Source organism: Schistocerca americana, chromosome 4 (genome assembly GCF_021461395.2).
Source record: "Schistocerca americana isolate TAMUIC-IGC-003095 chromosome 4, iqSchAmer2.1, whole genome shotgun sequence".
Lineage (NCBI taxonomy): Eukaryota > Metazoa > Arthropoda > Insecta > Orthoptera > Acrididae > Schistocerca > Schistocerca americana.
Window position 1 is genome coordinate 204,642,308 of NC_060122.1, and position 19,555 is coordinate 204,661,862.

General features: G+C 43.5%; 1 protein-coding gene across 1 annotated transcript in view; it reads left to right on the forward strand.

Moving 5' to 3' along the window:
* The window catches only part of LOC124613352 (neurotrimin-like), a 351,927-nt gene that overhangs the window by 270,084 nt on the left and 62,288 nt on the right, over positions 1-19,555 (forward strand). Inside the window, exon 6 of the mRNA XM_047142049.1 lies at positions 17,641-17,718. Coding sequence (XP_046998005.1) covers positions 17,641-17,718 — 78 coding nt within the window. The remainder of the gene's footprint in view (positions 1-17,640; positions 17,719-19,555) is intronic.

Sequence of the window (19,555 nt, forward strand, 5' to 3'; positions counted from 1 at the left end):
TACACAGTTTAATTGGAAGTTTGTCAATTCCTCTGCGTAACAGCTCCATCCTGAAACAGTGCCATTAAGACACTATTCTCTTTAATTGATGCCTGACGGGATGCCTCGAAACTAGCACACTCGCTGTGGAACCCTGGACTATAATATCCGAATCACTAGATCCACATTGGATCGAGAATTTCCTCAACATTTGTTTTCCAGCCAGTCGGCACTATTTATTCACTAAGTCATTTTTTCCCAGAGATGTTCCCAGAAAGGAAGTTTTGGTCGCAACGTCTCATCGACGGCGTGGTCATTAGAGATTCAGCAGAAGTTCAGATTGAGGAATGTAATCAGTCGTGCCCTTCTGAAAGAAACCTTCCATGTGGTTAATTTGAAATGAAGGGCATAAACTGCAAGGTCTTCAGTCCGTTCATGTGTTAAGTGGTAAACCAGGAGTGGTCGCCAAAGGAAGGAATCGAAAGGCAAATCCTGGAAAGCCTAACACAATAAAAAACACCCAAGAAAAACGACAACACAGACAAGTCGTTAAAAGATCTGTCAAGAGAAGGCATTAAAACCAAGAAATGAAAAAGAGTAAAGGGAATAAAAAGGTGACCAGGTTGGGCCACCCACCAAAGGCCAACAAGGGACACCTGGGGGATGGGTGGGGGGGGGGAGGAGGAGAGGGGTATCCCATCAACCCTTTAGGCAGTCAATGAGGCCAAAGAGCCCTACATTATAGGATCAATAGAAGAATAGAAACAATATTCACAGGCAAAATGTAACGCCAGATCAGCCACTTTGGCGTCGTCTGGTAGCACCAGAGGCAGTGTGTCAGAAAGATTAAGGTACAGTCTATGAGCAAGTGGGCCATTGTCATGTGGGCTCCACATCGGCGGTGAGGGGGATCCTCACATTGGAGTGTCTACCCATAGGACAGCCAAATGTGAAGGGGCAGCAGAGGATGGTGGATTCCCAGCGAGAAGACTGCATGGTGGAAGACTTACACATGGTCATGGTCTCCTTAATTGTCCTCAGTTTGTTTGAGGAGATTAGGGCAGATCATTCTGAGTTCCAGACTTCCAACAATCGACGGCATATAAATTACTGAAGATCCAGTTCTGGGGCCCCCATTTCCAGAATCGGCATCTTGGTGACCAGCTCGGCCAGCCAGTCAATTCGTTCATTTCCCAAAATCCCAACATGACCAGAGGTCCAAATGAAAACGACTGGCCCTCCAGCTTGACGGATTTAGAGAAAAGTTCATGGATACCTGGGTCTATATCCTGCTAAGGGAGCCACTTCAGATTAGGGCGCACTTGCTAGTGAAAGAAAGAACATGGCTAAGGGTTAGTTTAATGTCCATCAGTCCAGCAGTGAAGATACTGCAGCCGTTTGGCAGACAGTGTAGTTTCCTGCACTTTGTGTGCTTATATGCAAAGCATCTTCATTCAGCCCACAGTGAATACCAATTCCGAACCAGGATCTGTCTCAAGGACAGACAAGATTAGGCAGCGAAAAATCGTGGGGTCCACGGAATCTCTTGGACCAAAGGAGACTTTGAGACCAATCTGAAGTCATTGCACAAACCATGGGGGCAGATGTGATGTCTCCCTGACGAGAGGCGATAGTTGAGAAAGTTGCAGTTCCAATCAGTGACACTGGAGGCATGCAACAATTGTAAACTCAGTTCTGGATCGCTGTAGTGGAAGGTGGAGCTCCCTTCCAGAGAAAAGGTCATAATAGTCAGTATGTTCAGAGAAACTATGAATGCATATAGCATAGTTCAGCGGCTGTTGTTGGCGCCTGATTGGTAATGGAGGGACTCCAGCCTCGATTATTAGGCTGTTCACAGGCCTTGTTGGGAAGACTCCTGTCTCAGGTTCGACCCCACAATGATGAATGGTGTCCAGTATCCGAAATGTTGAGGATAATGCTGTACCATATGCTGGGCTACCATAATGAAGATGCAACAGAATCAGGGCTTTGCAGAGCCGCAAAAGGGTAGAGCAAACTGTAACACAGACAGTCTTACTGAGGTAGTTAGTGTACTGAGGTGTCGCCATCACTTTCGCTTCAGTTGGCAAAGGCAGAGAAGTCACGTCAGCTGGAAATTGAAGACCAGTTCCAAACGGCGGTGCCTCTCAACTGCAAGAAGTAATTGATCGTCTAGGTAAAGTTCGGGTGTGGGTGGGCAGTATGACAGCCACAGAAGTGACTGACATGAGTCTTAGTGGCTGAAAACCGAAAGCAGTGGGTGAGAGCTCATGACTGCACCTTTCTTATGGCGCCCTAGAGGCGACACTCAGCAACATCATTACTGCAGGAGCAATAATAACAGCAAAATCATCGGCATATAAGGAGGGTGTTACCGAAACCCCTGCCACTAGATCACTGATGCCCACCAGAGAGAGGAGGATGATTAGTGCAGAGCCCTGCAAAAGTCTACTCTCCTGGACATGTGGGGACCGAGTGAAGCACCCACTTAAAACCAGAACAGAAGTTCTTGACAAAAGTAGTGAGTGAACTCCAGAGACCTTACTCATGTAAGGTAGCAAGGATGTGGTGATGCCAAGTCATCTCATAAGCCTTCTGTAGGGCGAAAAAGGCAGCGATGAGGTGCTGAACAAGTGCAGGCCATCCAGATGGTGGACTCCACGTGAAATAAATTGCCATCAGTGGAACAGCCTTCGTGAAAACTACCCTGAGGCCCCAAGACTCAAGGACCCAACAAAACCACTTGCTCACCATGCATTTGAGCAACTTATAGAGAGCATCTGTAAGGCTGGCTGGGCAATAACTGTCCATCCCTAGCGGTTATTACCCAGTTTCAGTACCAGAACTATTGTGCTTTCTCGCCACTGACATGGGAGCTCACCCTCATTCCAGATCCAACTAAAGAGGGCAAGGATGTGACACCGACAGTCGACTGAGAAAAGTTTCAGCGTTTGGTTGTGAATGCAGTCTGGCTCTGGGGCTGTATCAGGGCAATGGGCTGTGGCACTGGGGAGTTCCCATGAATTGAGCATTATATGTCTCCAGGTGATGGGCAGTAAAAGATAGGCACTTTCACTCTAGCCTTTGTTTAATGAGCCGGAAGCTGAGGTGGTTGTTCTCAGGTGCAGAAGCAAGAGCATAATGCTCAGTGTCTGGATCAGTGTAAATGACACTATCTAAAGAAAGACTTTGTGCACCTGCAGCGGACTGGAAGCGTCACAGTAGTCTCATCTTCACTCATACCTGTGATGGAGAGGTACGTGATCCAATGGTGGAAATGTGCAACTCCCAGAATTTTTGCTTTCATTGTTTTATGGGGTAGCAGATGCAGGCATGGAGCCATTTAAAGGCAGTAAGATGCTCCAGTGAAGAGTGATGCTTATTGTGTTGGAAAGCCCACCTATGATCTCTAACAGCCACAGCAATGTCTGGGGCCACCACAGTACTGTCTTTCAACAGGGGAATCCCGAAGAAAGGCTGGCTTGGTTGGCTGCCAAAAGAATGGCTGCTGTTGTATGCTGAACAGCACATCGATACTGCCTTGCAAAGGGGAGCTAAGGACGACAGCAAACATGAACCCACCCCAGTCAGCATTACAGAGAACCCATCTGCGTGCACGTCCAAAGGAGCAATGCTGAAGGAGGGACAGTAATATTGGGAAGTGGTCACTACCAGACAGGACATTGTGAGCCCTCCAGTGGATAGATTGTAGAAGACCAAGGCTACCAAAGGAGAGATCAATGGTCGAATAAGTTCTGTGCACCACACTGAAGAGTGTGGGCGCGCCAGAGCTCAACAGGAGAAAATAGAGCTGTGACAGAGTTTCGATATCTTTACCATGGCCAGCGAGCAATGCAGCAGTACATTCAGGGACATGAAATCACTGGAAGGGAGAAAAACATTACATATGGGCAGGCGTTCGAGCTGCTGGAAATGACATTTCCTGGATGGCAAAACAGAATAAAATTTGTTACAGTTGCACTGGAGGATCAAACCGTCTAACACTGTGGGGGCATGAAGCAACCAGTGGGGGGCGGGGGGATTATGACACAGAGTCAGGTACTGACACCAGTTGAAATGAGAGGAGTTCAACTAAAAACAGGTTCTGTGGCACATTCTCAGGCGAGATAAGGTGTCTCAGGAGTTACTAGGTTCTCCACCTGTGGCACAACATTAGTACATGCCAAGTCTGGTGGCGTGGGGCCCTCTGGAATTTCCTCAGAGGACTTCTTTTTGTCCTTCTTGTCCTTCTCCTTAGAAGACAAAGACTGGGAACCTGTCCATGAACTGGTTTCAGGGGCAGAGGAAGAAGACAAGTGTGTCGGCCAGCAGCCTTGCGGTTCCTTCAGTCAATGGGTGGCATCTGGCGGTAGACCAGTAGGAACTGTGAAAGCAGGGAGAGGATGATGGACCTCCAGGTGGGGATGGGGACTGGTGTCCCCGGCAGGTGGGGAGCCAGTATTCCTGGAGTGGGTGCAGTGGAAGCAACAGAAGGACTCCCAACTGTCTTGGGGGCAGGTATCAGAGGGTGGCTACGAGAGCCCACCGTAAGAGGCACAGCAGAAGAATGCACCAGCGACAGAGAAGGCGATGACGTTGCAGCTGTAGCACAATATTGTGTCATTTGTTTGGGATTCGTATGCTCGTTCTTTTCCTGGCCTCCTGTATGTGAGGTTGTCCAGGATCTTATACTCCAGGATTCTCTTCTTATGCTTAAAAATGGAGGAATCTGATAAGCAGAGAGACTGAGCTCGCATCAGTTTACACAGATGGGGAGTGGGGCACAAGGAACATTTGCTTGCAGCGAACATCCACAATCCCTGCAGACAGCGGCAGCAGTGTAATGGGAATATTTATGTCAGAACTTCATACACCTGAAGCATCTCAAGGGAGGAGGAACACAGGGTTTCACGTCACACTGTCAGACCTTGATCTTGAACTTCTCAAGGCAACATATCACCCTCGAAAACCAAGATGAAGGCCCCTGTAGCAACTCTGTTTTCCCTTGGTCCCTACAGACATGATGGATGAAGTGCACACCCTGTCACTCGAAGATGACCCGCAGTGAATTGTCTGATAGTAAAAGATGATAACAGTGAAAAATGACTTCTTGGACCATATTTAAACTCTTGTGAAGAATGATAGTCACAGGAATGTCATCCAAAGTTTCACAAGAGAGCAGCGCCTGTGATCACGTAGGAGATGATGTTTTAATCAGGAGGGAGTTTCTCTTCGTCTTAGAGATAGCTGCAACTTCCCTGTATTTGTCTTCAATGTGTTCCACAAAAAATAAAGACTTTGTGGCCAAAAATGTGTTCCCATCAGTCCTGGTACAGACCAGCTATTGGAGGGGGAGGGGGGGGGGATTTTGCTGCTTGTTGTCTTGTCCTGCGTTTCTCCCATGGCGTGGCCGGTGAAGGGAACGTGTTGGGATCGTACTTTGTTGCATCATAACGAGGACTTTCCATTTGAAGAGACAGCTGGGGCTGTGTGACCACGGGCAGGAAAAAGTTTGCCATTCATGTACGAACTATCTGCCATGGTGCCACTCCCCATGGGCGCCACACAGCCACAGCAACAGCTATCGAGCCAATAATACATTGCTGGGAGTCCCCGTATCCCCGTCATGACAGGCTTATATCCCATGGCACACATGGGGAGGGTGCAGCACACACATCAACAGGAAAATGCCTGCATGGTTAGGAGGCTACCATTCGTGCAGACATTTGACAATCCCTCCCTCCCCTTCAACGGGATGGCTACTGTGCTGGATTCTGGGCGTGCTACAGCAACATGAGGGAAGGGTGCCGGGTTGGGAGGGCATAGAGGCGGAGCATGCATGGCAATGGGTGACCATCGCTGCCCGACATGCACTTTTGTAAAATTTGGAAAGGATGGCAATCAAACTCAATAATGGGGACCACGTAAGCGTTGATGGAAAGTGAAGATGGCGCTGGGAGTGAAACTCAACATCAAGACCAAAATCGCGAATCAGGTCCAAACAGGAAAGTCAGAGAGAGTAACGGATAGATGAAGTGTAGGTTTGCAGCATAGAAGTGCTGCAAATGCTAGGGCCCCATGGTAGCCAAGCACGTACTCACCAAAGAATAGTGAGCTCTCTGGAGGGGAATCATTCCGGCATTCATCTTAAACGATAAAAAGAAATTATGGAAATTGGAATGGCCAAACGGAGATTTGAACTGGCTTCTTTTCGAACACAAATCCAGCGCCTTCCCATCAAGCCACCCAGCTCGGTGAAATTGTTACTTGCTCGGACTCTAGTTCTCCATTTACGTGTCATCTGGCAAGATTGCTAATTACTATTTTTCTACACCGCCAAATATCCATCGACGTTATAGAAAACCGTCCTGTGGATGTCTATCCGTGTATGTCCCTCGGCGGACGAGAAAACACTAACAGCATGCTGGTCCTGTTTGGAAGCATTTGGAAATAACGTCGGCTACACGCTCTTGAAAATGACACAGTAATCGTGTCTCTAAATGTCTGTGCTGATATATCGGAATTGGAGTCGCGCTGCTTTGCATACAGGCTGCAGAAAAGTCTGGAAAGAAGTTTTGTATCTCTTATTTCATGTAAGAAAAGTTCGCCAATTCCTAGGAGGGTTAGTTAAACTTTTCATTATCACCTCCAAAAACAAAAAAAAAGGTAAACAGATAACGCTTTTTTGTGTGTTTTGGTGCATGTCTTCAGTCCTTGTGCGCACTCAGACTGCTGTGCAACAGTGCGGCATTACGCAGCTAGAGGACCGAAAACAAAATCGTGCGGTGATTATTTTTCGGCAGCTGAGTAAATTGTCAGCCGTGTCACACCAAGCCAGACGTATAAGGAAATCATCTGGATTCGCCCAACACAACTGCGATATTTCTACTCTTGCCGAAAACTAATTACCGCACAATACACCCACTATCAAAGGGTTGCGACATTTTGTTTTATTTTCTTTTAGCACCCCTAGCGACGTGCAGTGGTACTGTACAGCGACTCGAGACATGTACCAAAATAAAAAGTCTAATAGTAATAATAATTACGTAAACTTGTTTTTCCCGCGGTGATAGACCAAACTTCATAAATACCATCGTTTTTTTTGTGATCTCAGTCTTCTGGCTGGTTTGATGCAACCTGCCACAAACTCGTGGCTACTGCCAACCTCTTCATTTCAGAATAGCATTTGTACAGAACATTAACAGTTATTTGTTGCAAATATTCGAAGCTCTGTTCTCCCCTGCAGTTTTTACTCTCTACAGCTCCTTCTAGAACAGTGGTTTCTGATCCGGGGTTAATTAACCCCTGAGGGGCAAAATATAATTTTCTGAGAGGTGAAAATAAAAGGGTTCAGTTCTGTCTCTGTCACGAAACTGAATTTGATTTGAAACATCATAGTTATTATCACGATTTCGTGGCACTGTAATATTGCTCACATAAGTTACTATCAACAGTTTTTTTTCTGAAATACTGGAATTGCCGCTTGACACAATGTGCTGGAGCTTGTAGCTTGTGAAACTAATCTATCAACAAAACTTTTCTCACCTAGTCCATGCACTACACACATGCTTTCTGCTTTGTACCATGCTTCTGGAACAATGAAATTGAGACATATACATCTCAGGTGTTTAAAAATTTGATGAAAATGCCTGCTGCTAGTTGTATGTAGTTCCTACACTATACCAGAAACTCCTTAATTTTTCGCTTCGTAACAATGAACGAACTAATTGGCAACACAACAGCAATTGCGTGTAGTTACTACACTACTATAGGGCTTACACGTTACTATTTTTATTATTATGACTATTAGAATTAGTTGTAGAAGTAGTGGTGGTGGTGGCAGTTGCCAGACGCAAAGGAATCAAAAACTGAGATCTATCAATTTCTGCCAGTTCAAAAGTAAGGAGTCCAGCAGTCAAGTTACTTACGAATAGTAGGCCTAAGTTTAGTGCACAAATTTTAATTTGATTGGTTTTAAATGGGGGTGTAGAGTGTGGGTGAAGTGAGTGTCGCATGGGACACGAGTGGTGCAGAGGAAGCATGTTTAGTACCAAGTGTCTACCCACCATGTGGATAGTTCGCATTATTTTCTGAGAACTAACTGTATGCAGCATTCACGATGCACAGAGAATAGGTTACTAGAAAGGAGCAATATCGACTCATTCATTGACTCATTAGTTTCCTTTTTAATGAAACACCCAGAAAAACTGATCATCATTTATCTTCTATAATTTTAATAATGAAAATGTTCAAATAATATTCTTTTTAATGCTAAAATTTACTTAGGCGCCAATGTTGTTGATGGTTAATTCGAGGGGAGGGGGGGAATTGGAAATCTGTGGTAAGCTCCTATGGGACCAAACTTCTGAGGTCATCGGTCTCTAGGCTTAGACACTACCTAATCTAACTTAAAGTAACTTACGCTAATGACAACACACACACTTACTCCCGAGGGAGGACTCAAACCTCCGACGGAGGGAGCCGCGCGAACCGTGGCAAGGCCCCCTAGACCGCGCGGCTACCCTCCCGTGGCAGGGGGGAGGGAGGGAGGAACGCTACGTACAGCTAATGTCTGATTGCACTCAGGGGAAATAGTCTCAGAAAGGTTGGAAACCACTGCACTAGCACGATGAAAATTATTCCCTGAGGTTTTAACACGTGCCTTATCACGCTTGCACTTCTTGAGGAGGAGGAGGAGGAGGGAGAGGAGGAGTAGGAGATTAGTGTTTAACATCCTGTCAACAACGAGCTCATTAGAGACGGATCACAAGATCACATTAGGACGGATGGAGAAGGAAATCTGCCGTGCCTTTCATAGCATTTGCCTTAAGCGATTTAGGGAAATCACGGAAAACCTAAATCAGGATGGACGGACGCGAGTTTGAATGATCATCCTCCCGAATGCGAGTCCAGTGTCAACCACTGCGCTACCCCGCTACGTGTGTCGACTCTTTTCCTTGTAAATGATTTCCGTATGTTCGTCGCTTCGTTTAACCTGCGCAGAACCACCTCATTTCTCAGCTTACCAGTCCACCGAATTTTCAACATCCTTCTACAGCACCACATCTCATACGCTTCGCTTCTCTTCTTCCCATCCAGAGCTCGTGGTCTAGTTGTCGCCTCTGAATCACAGGGTCTGGGTTCGATTCTCTCTGCCCGGGGATGGGGTGTTTGTGTTAGCCTCATCATTTCATCATCATCATTCGCCACAGTGGCTAGATTGGAGTGTGTGAAAATTGGACTGTGTAAAAATTTGGACTTTGTACGGGCGCCGATGACCGCGCAGTTGAGCACCCTACAAATCGATCATCATCACCATCATTATCATCATCATCATGTCTTCTTTCCGGATTTTCACACCCTCCGTGATTCACTACCATGCAACACTGTGCTCGAAACGTACACTGCAAGGTATTTCGTATTTGATACAAGCAGGGTTCCTTTAGCCTTATTCCACTGTTCTAATCTACTGTTTATGTCCTGCTTGCTTCGCCCATCATGGGTTATTATACTTCCAAGTTAGGAAAATTCTGTCTCTTAGTCTACTTCTTGGTCACCAATTTTATGTTACTTCTGCTGCTGCTTACAATTTTCGTCTTTCTTCAATTTAGCCTCAGGCTCTTTTCTACCCCTGTTGCACCGTCAGTTAGCTTCTGTAAACGCTAATCCTGGACTTACTTGAGCATCTAGAAAGTACTTCACTTCGTGATCAATGACACCGGATTGAGAAACCAGTCGTTGCTGGCAAGGAATCTGCCTGAAAGGGAAAGAGAGTCAACACAAAAATAGAGAACAGTCTCGGCGTCGGCTTGCACGGCAGCGTGGCGGAGTCAGCTAGTGAGGAAGAAAGACGACTCGGCTGGGGGCAATCGGTCAATGCGTCGTCGTCAAAAGGAGTCCCTGGCGATCAATAGCCAGCATTCACTGCCACCGCCACGCCGGCTTTTCAGCCGCAGCCGTCCCAGCCATTTGTCTTCGGCCATTCATTTTCGGCGCCGTCGACTTCCTGTTACGATCCTGTGCGTTCTTTTCCATTTCAACCCCCGGCATCACAACCGCCACCCCACCGTCCCCCCTCCCACTCCGCGATTTCTGAACTCGTGTTGCAGAAAAAAACGGGTTTGAATGTAAAGAGAGAGGAGAACCGAATGCTTTCTGTGTCGCGAGCCGGATGGACGCCGCAAGGGTGTCGTCCTCCGAAGTGCTCCGGCCCTTGGAGGGGGTAGAAGACCTGGCAAGTAGCGGTGTTGAGTGCCCGGGCATTGAGGACCCTCCGGGAGGAAGCGACTGTGTTTGCTTCGGGTACTCCGCCAGCGCTAATGCTACCGCGAAGAAGCCCTCGGCGGTGATTTATTAGCGGTCCCGGGGTTGCAGGGTGGCATGGGAGCTCGGCTGAAACAATGGGACGAATACTCGTGGGTCGGGAACTGACAGTGACAAATGCAGCTCCCCGCGTCCCGTCACTGCAGGACGATATTTGCAGAGCTCATCCAATCCACGTTTGCCTAAGCGGTGCTACGTTGAGGAACGCTGCTGCACGAAACCTGACACGAGACGTTTGAGGACTGTTCAGAGATTTTCGTATCACAGCTGTAAAACCTTTGTTTTTCATTTTTTAATTGTGTTTGCAACGTCGAGTATTACGGGGTGACGCAGAAAAACGGTAACTTCTGAAACGCGCAATAAAAGTAGAAAAATCCAACAAAATACTGTACTGACAGCATTTGAACCTCTACAGCTTGGTTTTTAGGAGACAGTAATCCAAATTAACGACGTTGGAAAATCACACCCTGCACATGGCGTCCTCCTCTGCCTTCGGTCTGATCTTGAGGTTCCTCTCTGAGTGCTGCAACATCTCAGCTGCGGTACTGCGAATTTCGTCTTGAATTCTTTGTTTCAGTTCATCCGGTGTTCTTGGTCCAGCCGTGTAAGCCCGACTCTTAAGGTAGGCTCACAAGAAAAAAAATCGCAGACACACAAATGCAGTAGCCTTTGGGGCCAGGGATTGTCAAAAATGGTTCAAATGGCTCTTAACACTATGGGACTCAACTGCTGAGGTCATTAGTCCCCTAGAACTTAGAACTAGTTAAACCTAACTAACCTAAGGACATCACAAACATCCATGCCCGAGGCAGGATTCGAACCTGCGACCGTAGCGGTCTTGCGGTTCCAGACTGCAGCGCCTTTAACCGCACGGCCACTTCGGCCGGCAGGGATTGTCACTGAATCTTGAGATGACAAACGTTACCGAACAATTCTCACACAGCTGTCATTGATTGCCTTTATATTGTTCTTACCGTTAGTAGCATGATGTTGTTAGTTGTGTGACTGTGTACTGGTAGGTACCACTATACATTTACTTTATGGTCGTATAATTGTGATCACCTAACTATGTGCGGAAAGACTCTCTAGTACCTTGAATAAGTGGTGTTTATACACTGACAGAGTCTACTTGGTCTGGAATGATACCTTATATTTCCGCACAAAACAAGTTTCAGAATGTCTTCGTTAACTCCTGTCGTTAAGGCAAGAATGTGTTTACTAGTAAAATAATAACCTTTAGGAGCTAAATATAAATTATATAGATTCAGTCACTCGCTACACAGCAGTAATTAAGCATTCATTTCAAAGATTCGATCACTAAGAAAATCGTCAGTCTGAATAATTAATTTGATCGTCGCACTTTCATCTACACAAACCGACCATCACTTTCTTGTGTAGATCAATCAGCTTACTTCTCGTCTAAGAAACTTCGGTCATTCTTGTAATTTTCTTTTATGATAATTATTCACACTGCGTGCATGAAACTACGGGTCGTCGTAGTGTATGACGAACTCCTATGTAGGCATTTGGCTGCGGCGGAATCGAGTCAACGGAAAACTTTAACAAAATTTCGATTTATGCATTTAACTTCAGACCGCGTAATTATTTGCAGGCTACCCCACCTAGACAAAGCATACGCAACACTGTATAGAATCATGTGAAATAGATAAATTATTGTTTTCACGAACCTTTTTTGATTACATATAATTTCAGTCTTCGTTTGATGTCCCATAAACAGCATAAAATTGGCTTCGAGTTGTCTATCTCTCAGCAATTCCATCAAATTAGCAGTTCTTTTCCAATGGCGCCCAATAATGCACTTGAATCTCCATAAATTCGGTACACGGCTTTATACTGCAAAGATTCACACCACAGTCAAAGTTAAATAATTCAGCGAGCATGTTACATTTAATTCAAAACAATAATTATTCTGTCAGAGAATTCCCTTCACTGACGAGCGTCTACCTCGTCATTTCGTCTCTGACACTGTACTTTGATCTGTCCGACGCGCTTACTCACTGGCTGCATCAGCTCCGACTGATTCCCTTCGTTTCAACGTAACAGCATACAATACTTAAATATTCATAAAATTTGTAAAATAACCGTACACGATAAATACATCCTGCTAGAAACTGGTTTCGTGAAGTTTAAGAATGTTGTTCAATGCAAGTGCAAAAAATGTTTGCAACATACCGATATGAAGTGACCATCACCGTGGTGCGCTCTTCATTTTCGAAAAAGTAAGGTCCGATGACGCCGTGCGACGAAACTGCACCAGATGCTGTCACATTTCTGCCGAGTTACGGTCTGTGTTAGGGTTGCTGTCTGCTCAATAACGGTCGTCTGCTTATTCACGAAACCCCTGAGACGAAAGTGAGCCTCATCGGACGTCCACAGCTTGTCCGTAATTCAGTCGTCCTTGTTTATGTTTGTCATAATTTGCTCATAGAACTTTAATCTCAACTGGTAATCGTTCCTCTTCATGTGTTGCACTATCTGCAACCTGTACCAATGAAATTTGTAATCAGAATGCAGAATTCGGCGAACATTGTCACGTTTGTGAGCAGATCCAGTATCTTTAAAATTTTTAATCAAACTTTTTAAAGTGTGTTTCTAGGGAACCTGACTATGACGCCCGGACTTGAAAAAACGTCGGAACTCTCTATGCGGACTTTCCAAACTATCACTGTCCTCGTAATATGTTTTTAAGTCAGAAGCACTTTGTTGACCGTTCCAATGATCCATGACTACTAAATGGAGAGACTGTTTCGAGCTGGCTGTCGCAGGCTGTCGCTACGCATTTCAAATGGTCCCATTTTTCTGTGTCATCTTGTATCTGCAGACATAAACTGAAATAATTGCAATAAATAAATAATATAATTTTAACAATCATAAGCAGAAATGACCATCTTTAGACATTGCATAAAAGCTGTAAACGAATTCCACATCAACCTAAAGATTTAAACTATAATAAATGTTTCCTTAACATAATAAACTCGCGTTGTCGTTGTTACTTTTGTGGTCAACTTTCGACGCTAGCTTGTCACGACAAGTTTTCATCAAGAGCAGCTGCCAACAAGGGTAATTTCGAAGTAAATACCCTCGGTGTAAAGAAACAAATTAATTCAGTTAATAAAGTCGTTTCTTGAGGTCCAGAGTACAGTGCTTGCAGAAAGTTTAGGTGCAGGTCTCCATTTTGTAGAATCCGCATTTGTTCCTAGCGTAACAGCATTTCAGTCAAATTCGATGTTACCAGGCATGTTAACTATCGGTTTTTAGTTAAAGCATCACTGCTGTACTTGTAGTACTTTAAGAGATGGAGTGTTTCCCGTTTTGTAAAGAGGGCTAAGAAAAACACTACTTTTCCGACTAAAACGTTTTCTTTCTAGGAAAATGTAACTCCTACAGCTATGAAATTTGTACTGCTATTTTACTACAGCATGGCACTCGTAAAATAATAAAACAGCCTGGGAAAGAAATTACTGTTCGTTTGGTCACACCTCGAACAAATATTTTCCCTTGTAAATTCGGTGGCAAAGTTGAACAGATTTGTTCTGCGGTAAGTTCCCTTTGGCAATACTTACACCTGTTGTGACTGAACAGGTGTTTTCTGCATTTATTGTCTGCGATGGATCCGCAGTCACAAAAGGTTTAAGTGTTACCAATCGGGAGTTATCGCGTATTTTGCCATCGAAATTACCGGGTAAAAAGCGTGGGAGGTGACCAAATGAATAGAAATTTTTTTTTCAGGCTGTATTCTTGTTTTTATGATTGCTGTACTGTAATGGAACAGCAGTAGGACCAACACTTTCCGAGAAAAGAATTTAGTCACAAATGCAGGCCTATTTTTAATCACGTTAATAAAACGGAAAAACATTCCATCTCAAAACGTATTAGAGCACGAGCTGTGGAATGTAAACTGAAAACCCGTAATTAAGATGTTCTTGAATATCAAGTGGAACATTGACTGAAACGCTGTGGCTTTAGGGACACATGCGAATTCAACGAAATTTTGAGCAATCCCTAAACTTTCTGCAAGCACTGTATATACGACAAAGGTTCCTTTCGGGGTACTCTGATATCAATGCTCTATTGTTAGTACTCATAGACAACCGCTCGCTAGACGAAATATTCGCTTCGAAAGACTACAAAGTTGCATAGGTCACGCCAAAACTCAAAGAAGGAGAGAGAAATAGTCCGCTGCATTATAGACTCATATTAGTGATTGTGGTATCGATTTGTAGCAGCATTTTTAAGCATGTACTGAGTACCAGCGTTATAAAATATTTCGAAGAAAACAATTAACACATAACCAGCATGGATTCCGATAAACATTCCTGTGAAACCAGCAGGCTTTTATTCGCATAAAGCAAAAATGGTATGGATAGGGATTCTCGAAATGATTCCATATTTCTAAATTTACAGAAGGCTTTTGATAGAGTTCTGTTCTTAATCAGATTATGTGTCTATGGAGTATTGTCTCAGTTCTGCCGAGTGGATTCGTGATTTGATGCAGTGACGAAAAGTCATCGAGTGAAACGGATGTGATATCTTGGGTTCCTCACGGAAGTGCATTAAAACCCTCTATTGAATTTTGTATAAATAAATTAGGAGCAATTCTGAGCAGCACTCCAACATTGTTTGGATATGGTGCTGTCGTTTACCGTCTATTGAATACATCAGAAGATCGAAAGGAATTAATGATAATTTATACAAGACATTTCGATTAAATGACAATAAAAAAATGATAACACATATCTGGAGGTTGTAGATTCACTTAAATACCTGAATATTACAATTACAAATTACTTAAATTGGAAGCAAAGCTACGTTTTATTGGCAGAAGATCCAACAAATCTACTAAAGAGACTGCCCACACTACGCTTGTCTGTTCTTCTTTGCAGTATTGCTGCGCAATACGGCATCCTTGCGAGACGGGGCTGACGAAGGGCATCGAAAAATTTCAGAGAAGGGTAGCTCTCTTTGTGTTGTTGTGAAATAGATGGGAGAGTGCCACAGATATTATAAGCGAGTTGGGGTGGGAATCATTAAAACAAAGGCGTTTTTTGTTGCGGTGAGATCTATTCATGAAATTTTTAGTCAGAATGTCAAAATAATTTGTTGACTCCCACGTCCGTAGGGATACATGACCGTTAGAGATCACATAAAACATTTGGTTGTTCGTTGTTACCGAAAGTTAAAAGACCGAGAAATAGTCGAAAAGTGCTTATATAAATCCCACAACAAACACTTAAGTGAGAATTGCAGAACAACCATGTAGATGTAGCAAGTCTCTTCAGGTCTACATAACTACTGTAGCCTACATCCTACGTCCACTTGAAGCTCCTTACTGAAGCTTAGTCTTCATCTTTCACACGTACCTCCGTAACTACTACCGGATTTTCTATTACGGAGACTTCAGTTTAAGCTTTGATTACAACCGAACCACTAAGGCCTGTCACAAATTGAGTTATACAAATTTTTTTCTTGTTTTATTCTGTGCAGCCCTGTATGGAGCAATTTGGTTTTAAAGTGAAATATATATTTTTTTTATTTTAGTTGGTAGTAATGATTGTCCGGTTTTCGGCGTCTTCGCTACGAACAGCTCATTTCAGAACAAAATAGGTTGAAATGTATTTGTCCGATGTTAACGAAATTTTTATAGGTTATAGGCACATCTATTGGTAGAGAAAATCTCAAGTTGCAGAATTTTTCAACCCCAACCCCACCCCCTCTCAGTAAAAAAAAGTTATTATTTTTCTAAAGTAACTTTTCCTCTCACCGACGACATACATACAAGAAAGCGACGGTTTGTTTTGAAGGTCTCCTCTGTAACTGAAAGAAACTACAGCCAATGTGACCATACAGTGTGATACGGATTTTAGAAATAGTGAAAGACTGATTATGTGGATGCTGGACCGTGGATGCTGTGGGCACACTGGCGGAATCAGGTGCTCCGTTGCCAGTGACAGACAAACCGTTTTCCAACAGCACGGCAGTTCGCGGCAACGACGCAGTCATTTTCACCTGTGCACGCTATTAATCGCTAGGTACAGCACTCACAGAACCAGTCCAAATATCACTGTTTATAAAAATCCGTACCACGCAATGCAGTCACAGTGGCTGTACCCTCTTACAACCACAAAAGAGACCTTCAAAACAAATCTACGCTTTCTGTTACACGTTTATCCTGCACTAAGAAAAAGATATTTTACAAAAATCGTAAGTACTTCTTTGTGGGTGAGTGAAAAACTCTTAAACTTGAGATTTACACTACCAATATATAGGCCTACAACCTATTCAATTTTATTAACGTCGGGCAAATACATTAACCTATATAGTTCTGAAGTGAGCAGTTTGCAGCGAAGACGCTGATAACCGGACAATCCTTTCTACAATCGAAATTAAACATACATGTGTATTGAAATATAAAACCAAAATGTGCCATATAGCCTAACCCAGAATAAAAGAAGTAAAATATGATATAACTCATTGGTTTGCTTGTAATTAAAGCCTAAACTCTAGTCTCCATAATAAAAAATGCGACAGTAAATCAACTATTCCATAATGCCTCTGGATGTGCCTAATCAACTCATCCCTTCTTTTCATTAAATAATACCGACTGTGCTAATACCTCAAAGCTGTCTCTCGAATTCGGTTCACTCCCTTTTCATCAAATGATCGAGCTACCTATCTAAGTGATGTATCCGTCTTCTTGAAAGTAACCGTTGGTCGACCTCTGTACGCAACCGAAAGAGTACGAAACCAATAATATGCAAAAACGGTTTCGTGTAACTTTCTAACAAACAGGGTGGATCGCCAGTAAGTAAAGATTTTTGGATTTATGATTCGAATAGTCTTCGGCGTATTAGGATTGTAACTGCCACTATACATCGTGCCCACAGAAATCACTGCGCAATGCCTGAAGAGGATGTAACGGTGCTGATAGCAAAATGCAAATATGATACGTGATTCTGGGTTGTAAGGAAAGTGAATAACAGGAAATAATAGTAAATTGCCGAAGAACTCAAAGGTCCTACTGAGAACAAGAGAAAAACGATTTTTTCCCAATAAATAAACGTTTCAGGAAACAGGTAGAGTCTGGTAGCTCTTTGCAAGAGCTTAATGTATTATTTCCTTATAATTTCATTGAGAGATATTTTATTAATTGCGATAATACGTAATTACGCTAATGTCACTGAAAAGATATCTAAGAGAGCTTCTGGCTGCGTGTAATTGATTGTCAGACTAATTTAGTTACGATGTACAACGTTAAAATCATTCAAACAAATCACTAACACGCGCTGATATACTCTGGGTTTTCTTATGTGTTCGCAGCTATTCCACAACCGTCCACGGCCTACAAATCAACGACGACGACAGAAGTTTCTTTCACCATTCGACCACCAGAGAAAGGTAAAGTACAAATTTAGATTCCTAGATGTTCTTAGTGCTCCACCACTATCGGTGAAATGCGAAGGTAGATAATATCTGGGAATGTCATACCATTTGTTTGGTTTCATAGTAGTCTTCGCCGTATACTAAATATGATGAATTTTACAGTTATATCATGAAGAGCTCATAATATTTTAAAGCACGCGTATTATAGCTTTATCAGAATCTACAAATGTAGAATTGCTGAAGAAAATGCTTTGTGAAGAACTGTTATTCTTTATTTTTAAGACGTCAATTCAAAGAAGGATTTTCCTGTGCAAATACAGCAATAATGTAGTTAGAACCTAAGGAACGTAGTATTGGCACTGAAATTAGTTGAAATCTCAACAATGATATCACCAAACGTGGTAGGTAATCAAGGCTAATATTCGCTGATTACAACTAATGGAAGATAGAGCACATCAGCTGAAAACGTTTTTGGCTTTAGGACGTCTTTACTGTTCTGAAATAATGACAGTATACTCAAAATGTTTGGGATGATCATTAGCTAAATTTTAATGTGAAATATGAATAACCTTACTTCTGGCGCCGGCCAGGGTGGCCGAGCGGTTCTAGGCGCTACAGTCTAGAACCGCGCGACCGCTACGGTCGCAGGTTCGAATCCTGCCTCGGGCAGGGATGTGTGTGATGTCCTTAGGTTAGTTAGGTTTAAGTAGTTCTAAGTTCTAGGGGACTGATGACCTCAGAAGTTAAGTTAATTCCCATAGTGCTCAGAGCCTTTTTTTTTTTTTTTTTTTTTTTTTTTTTTTTTTTTTGCGGTAGTCACATTCGGTAGTAAACGGAGCCACTTGTTTGCAAAGCTACACAAGAAGAACCATGAATCTACAGTTGCAGTAATAGGAAACATTTTTAAGTTTTCTGAAAGGACGGCGTATGTAGGCTGGTAAGTAAAGATTAGTGCGTCGCATTTTCTGAGTTGGGGACTAGCCCTGCATTTGCTTAGATGACGGTGGAAAACCGCCAGGAAACAATACTCAGCCTGGTCGGTGTGCCAGCCCACAGTCGTTGAGACTGAGCGTCCGCTCGAACCGTATCCATCTGATTATTTGGACGGCCGTATATGACCGAAAGCAACCGATTAGTTCCACGACATATTGCGGCACATTCACGCGTCAAGTGCACACGATCAAGTCGATCGCAAACGGCTACACACGGCCTACTGACCGACGAATCCCACCACAATGGGGTTAGTCGAACATTGTAGCTGCAAGCGAGCGCCTGCTGTGTCTGGGTGTGTTTCAGACTGAATTGCCAACCACGTACGTAGAGAAACTTATAAGTCTTATGAAGGACAATAGGTCACTACAATATGCAAAGTAAGTCATATTAGCACCGCGATTTACAGAGGAAACTATAGTTGAAAACGGGAGGCGTATCGAGTGTGGAAGATTTAATACTCTCCTCTTTTTGTACGTCTGAACGACTGCCAGTACTCCATTCCATAGGACTGTTTAAAAAAGTCTAAAAATTGTATTTAAAATCAAATCTGAGAAGAACACCTTCAACCAAACGTTGATGCTATGTAACTACTAGCCTCTAAAGTATTCAAACCGCTTTCATTCGTACATTTGCCCTGGGCAAAAGAACGAAATAAATTTCTCTCGGATGTAATGCACTGCACTGACACCACGGTTCTCGCTCAGAAACTATTCCTGTCGACTGTGTTAGAGGGCAAGTGAATACAGCTGCTGGTTGTTTCCCCTCCATTTCAGTTAGGAAGCTGTGCAACAAGCATTTACATTAGAGTATAATGTCAACATTATCAGGCTTAATATATATATATATATATATATATATA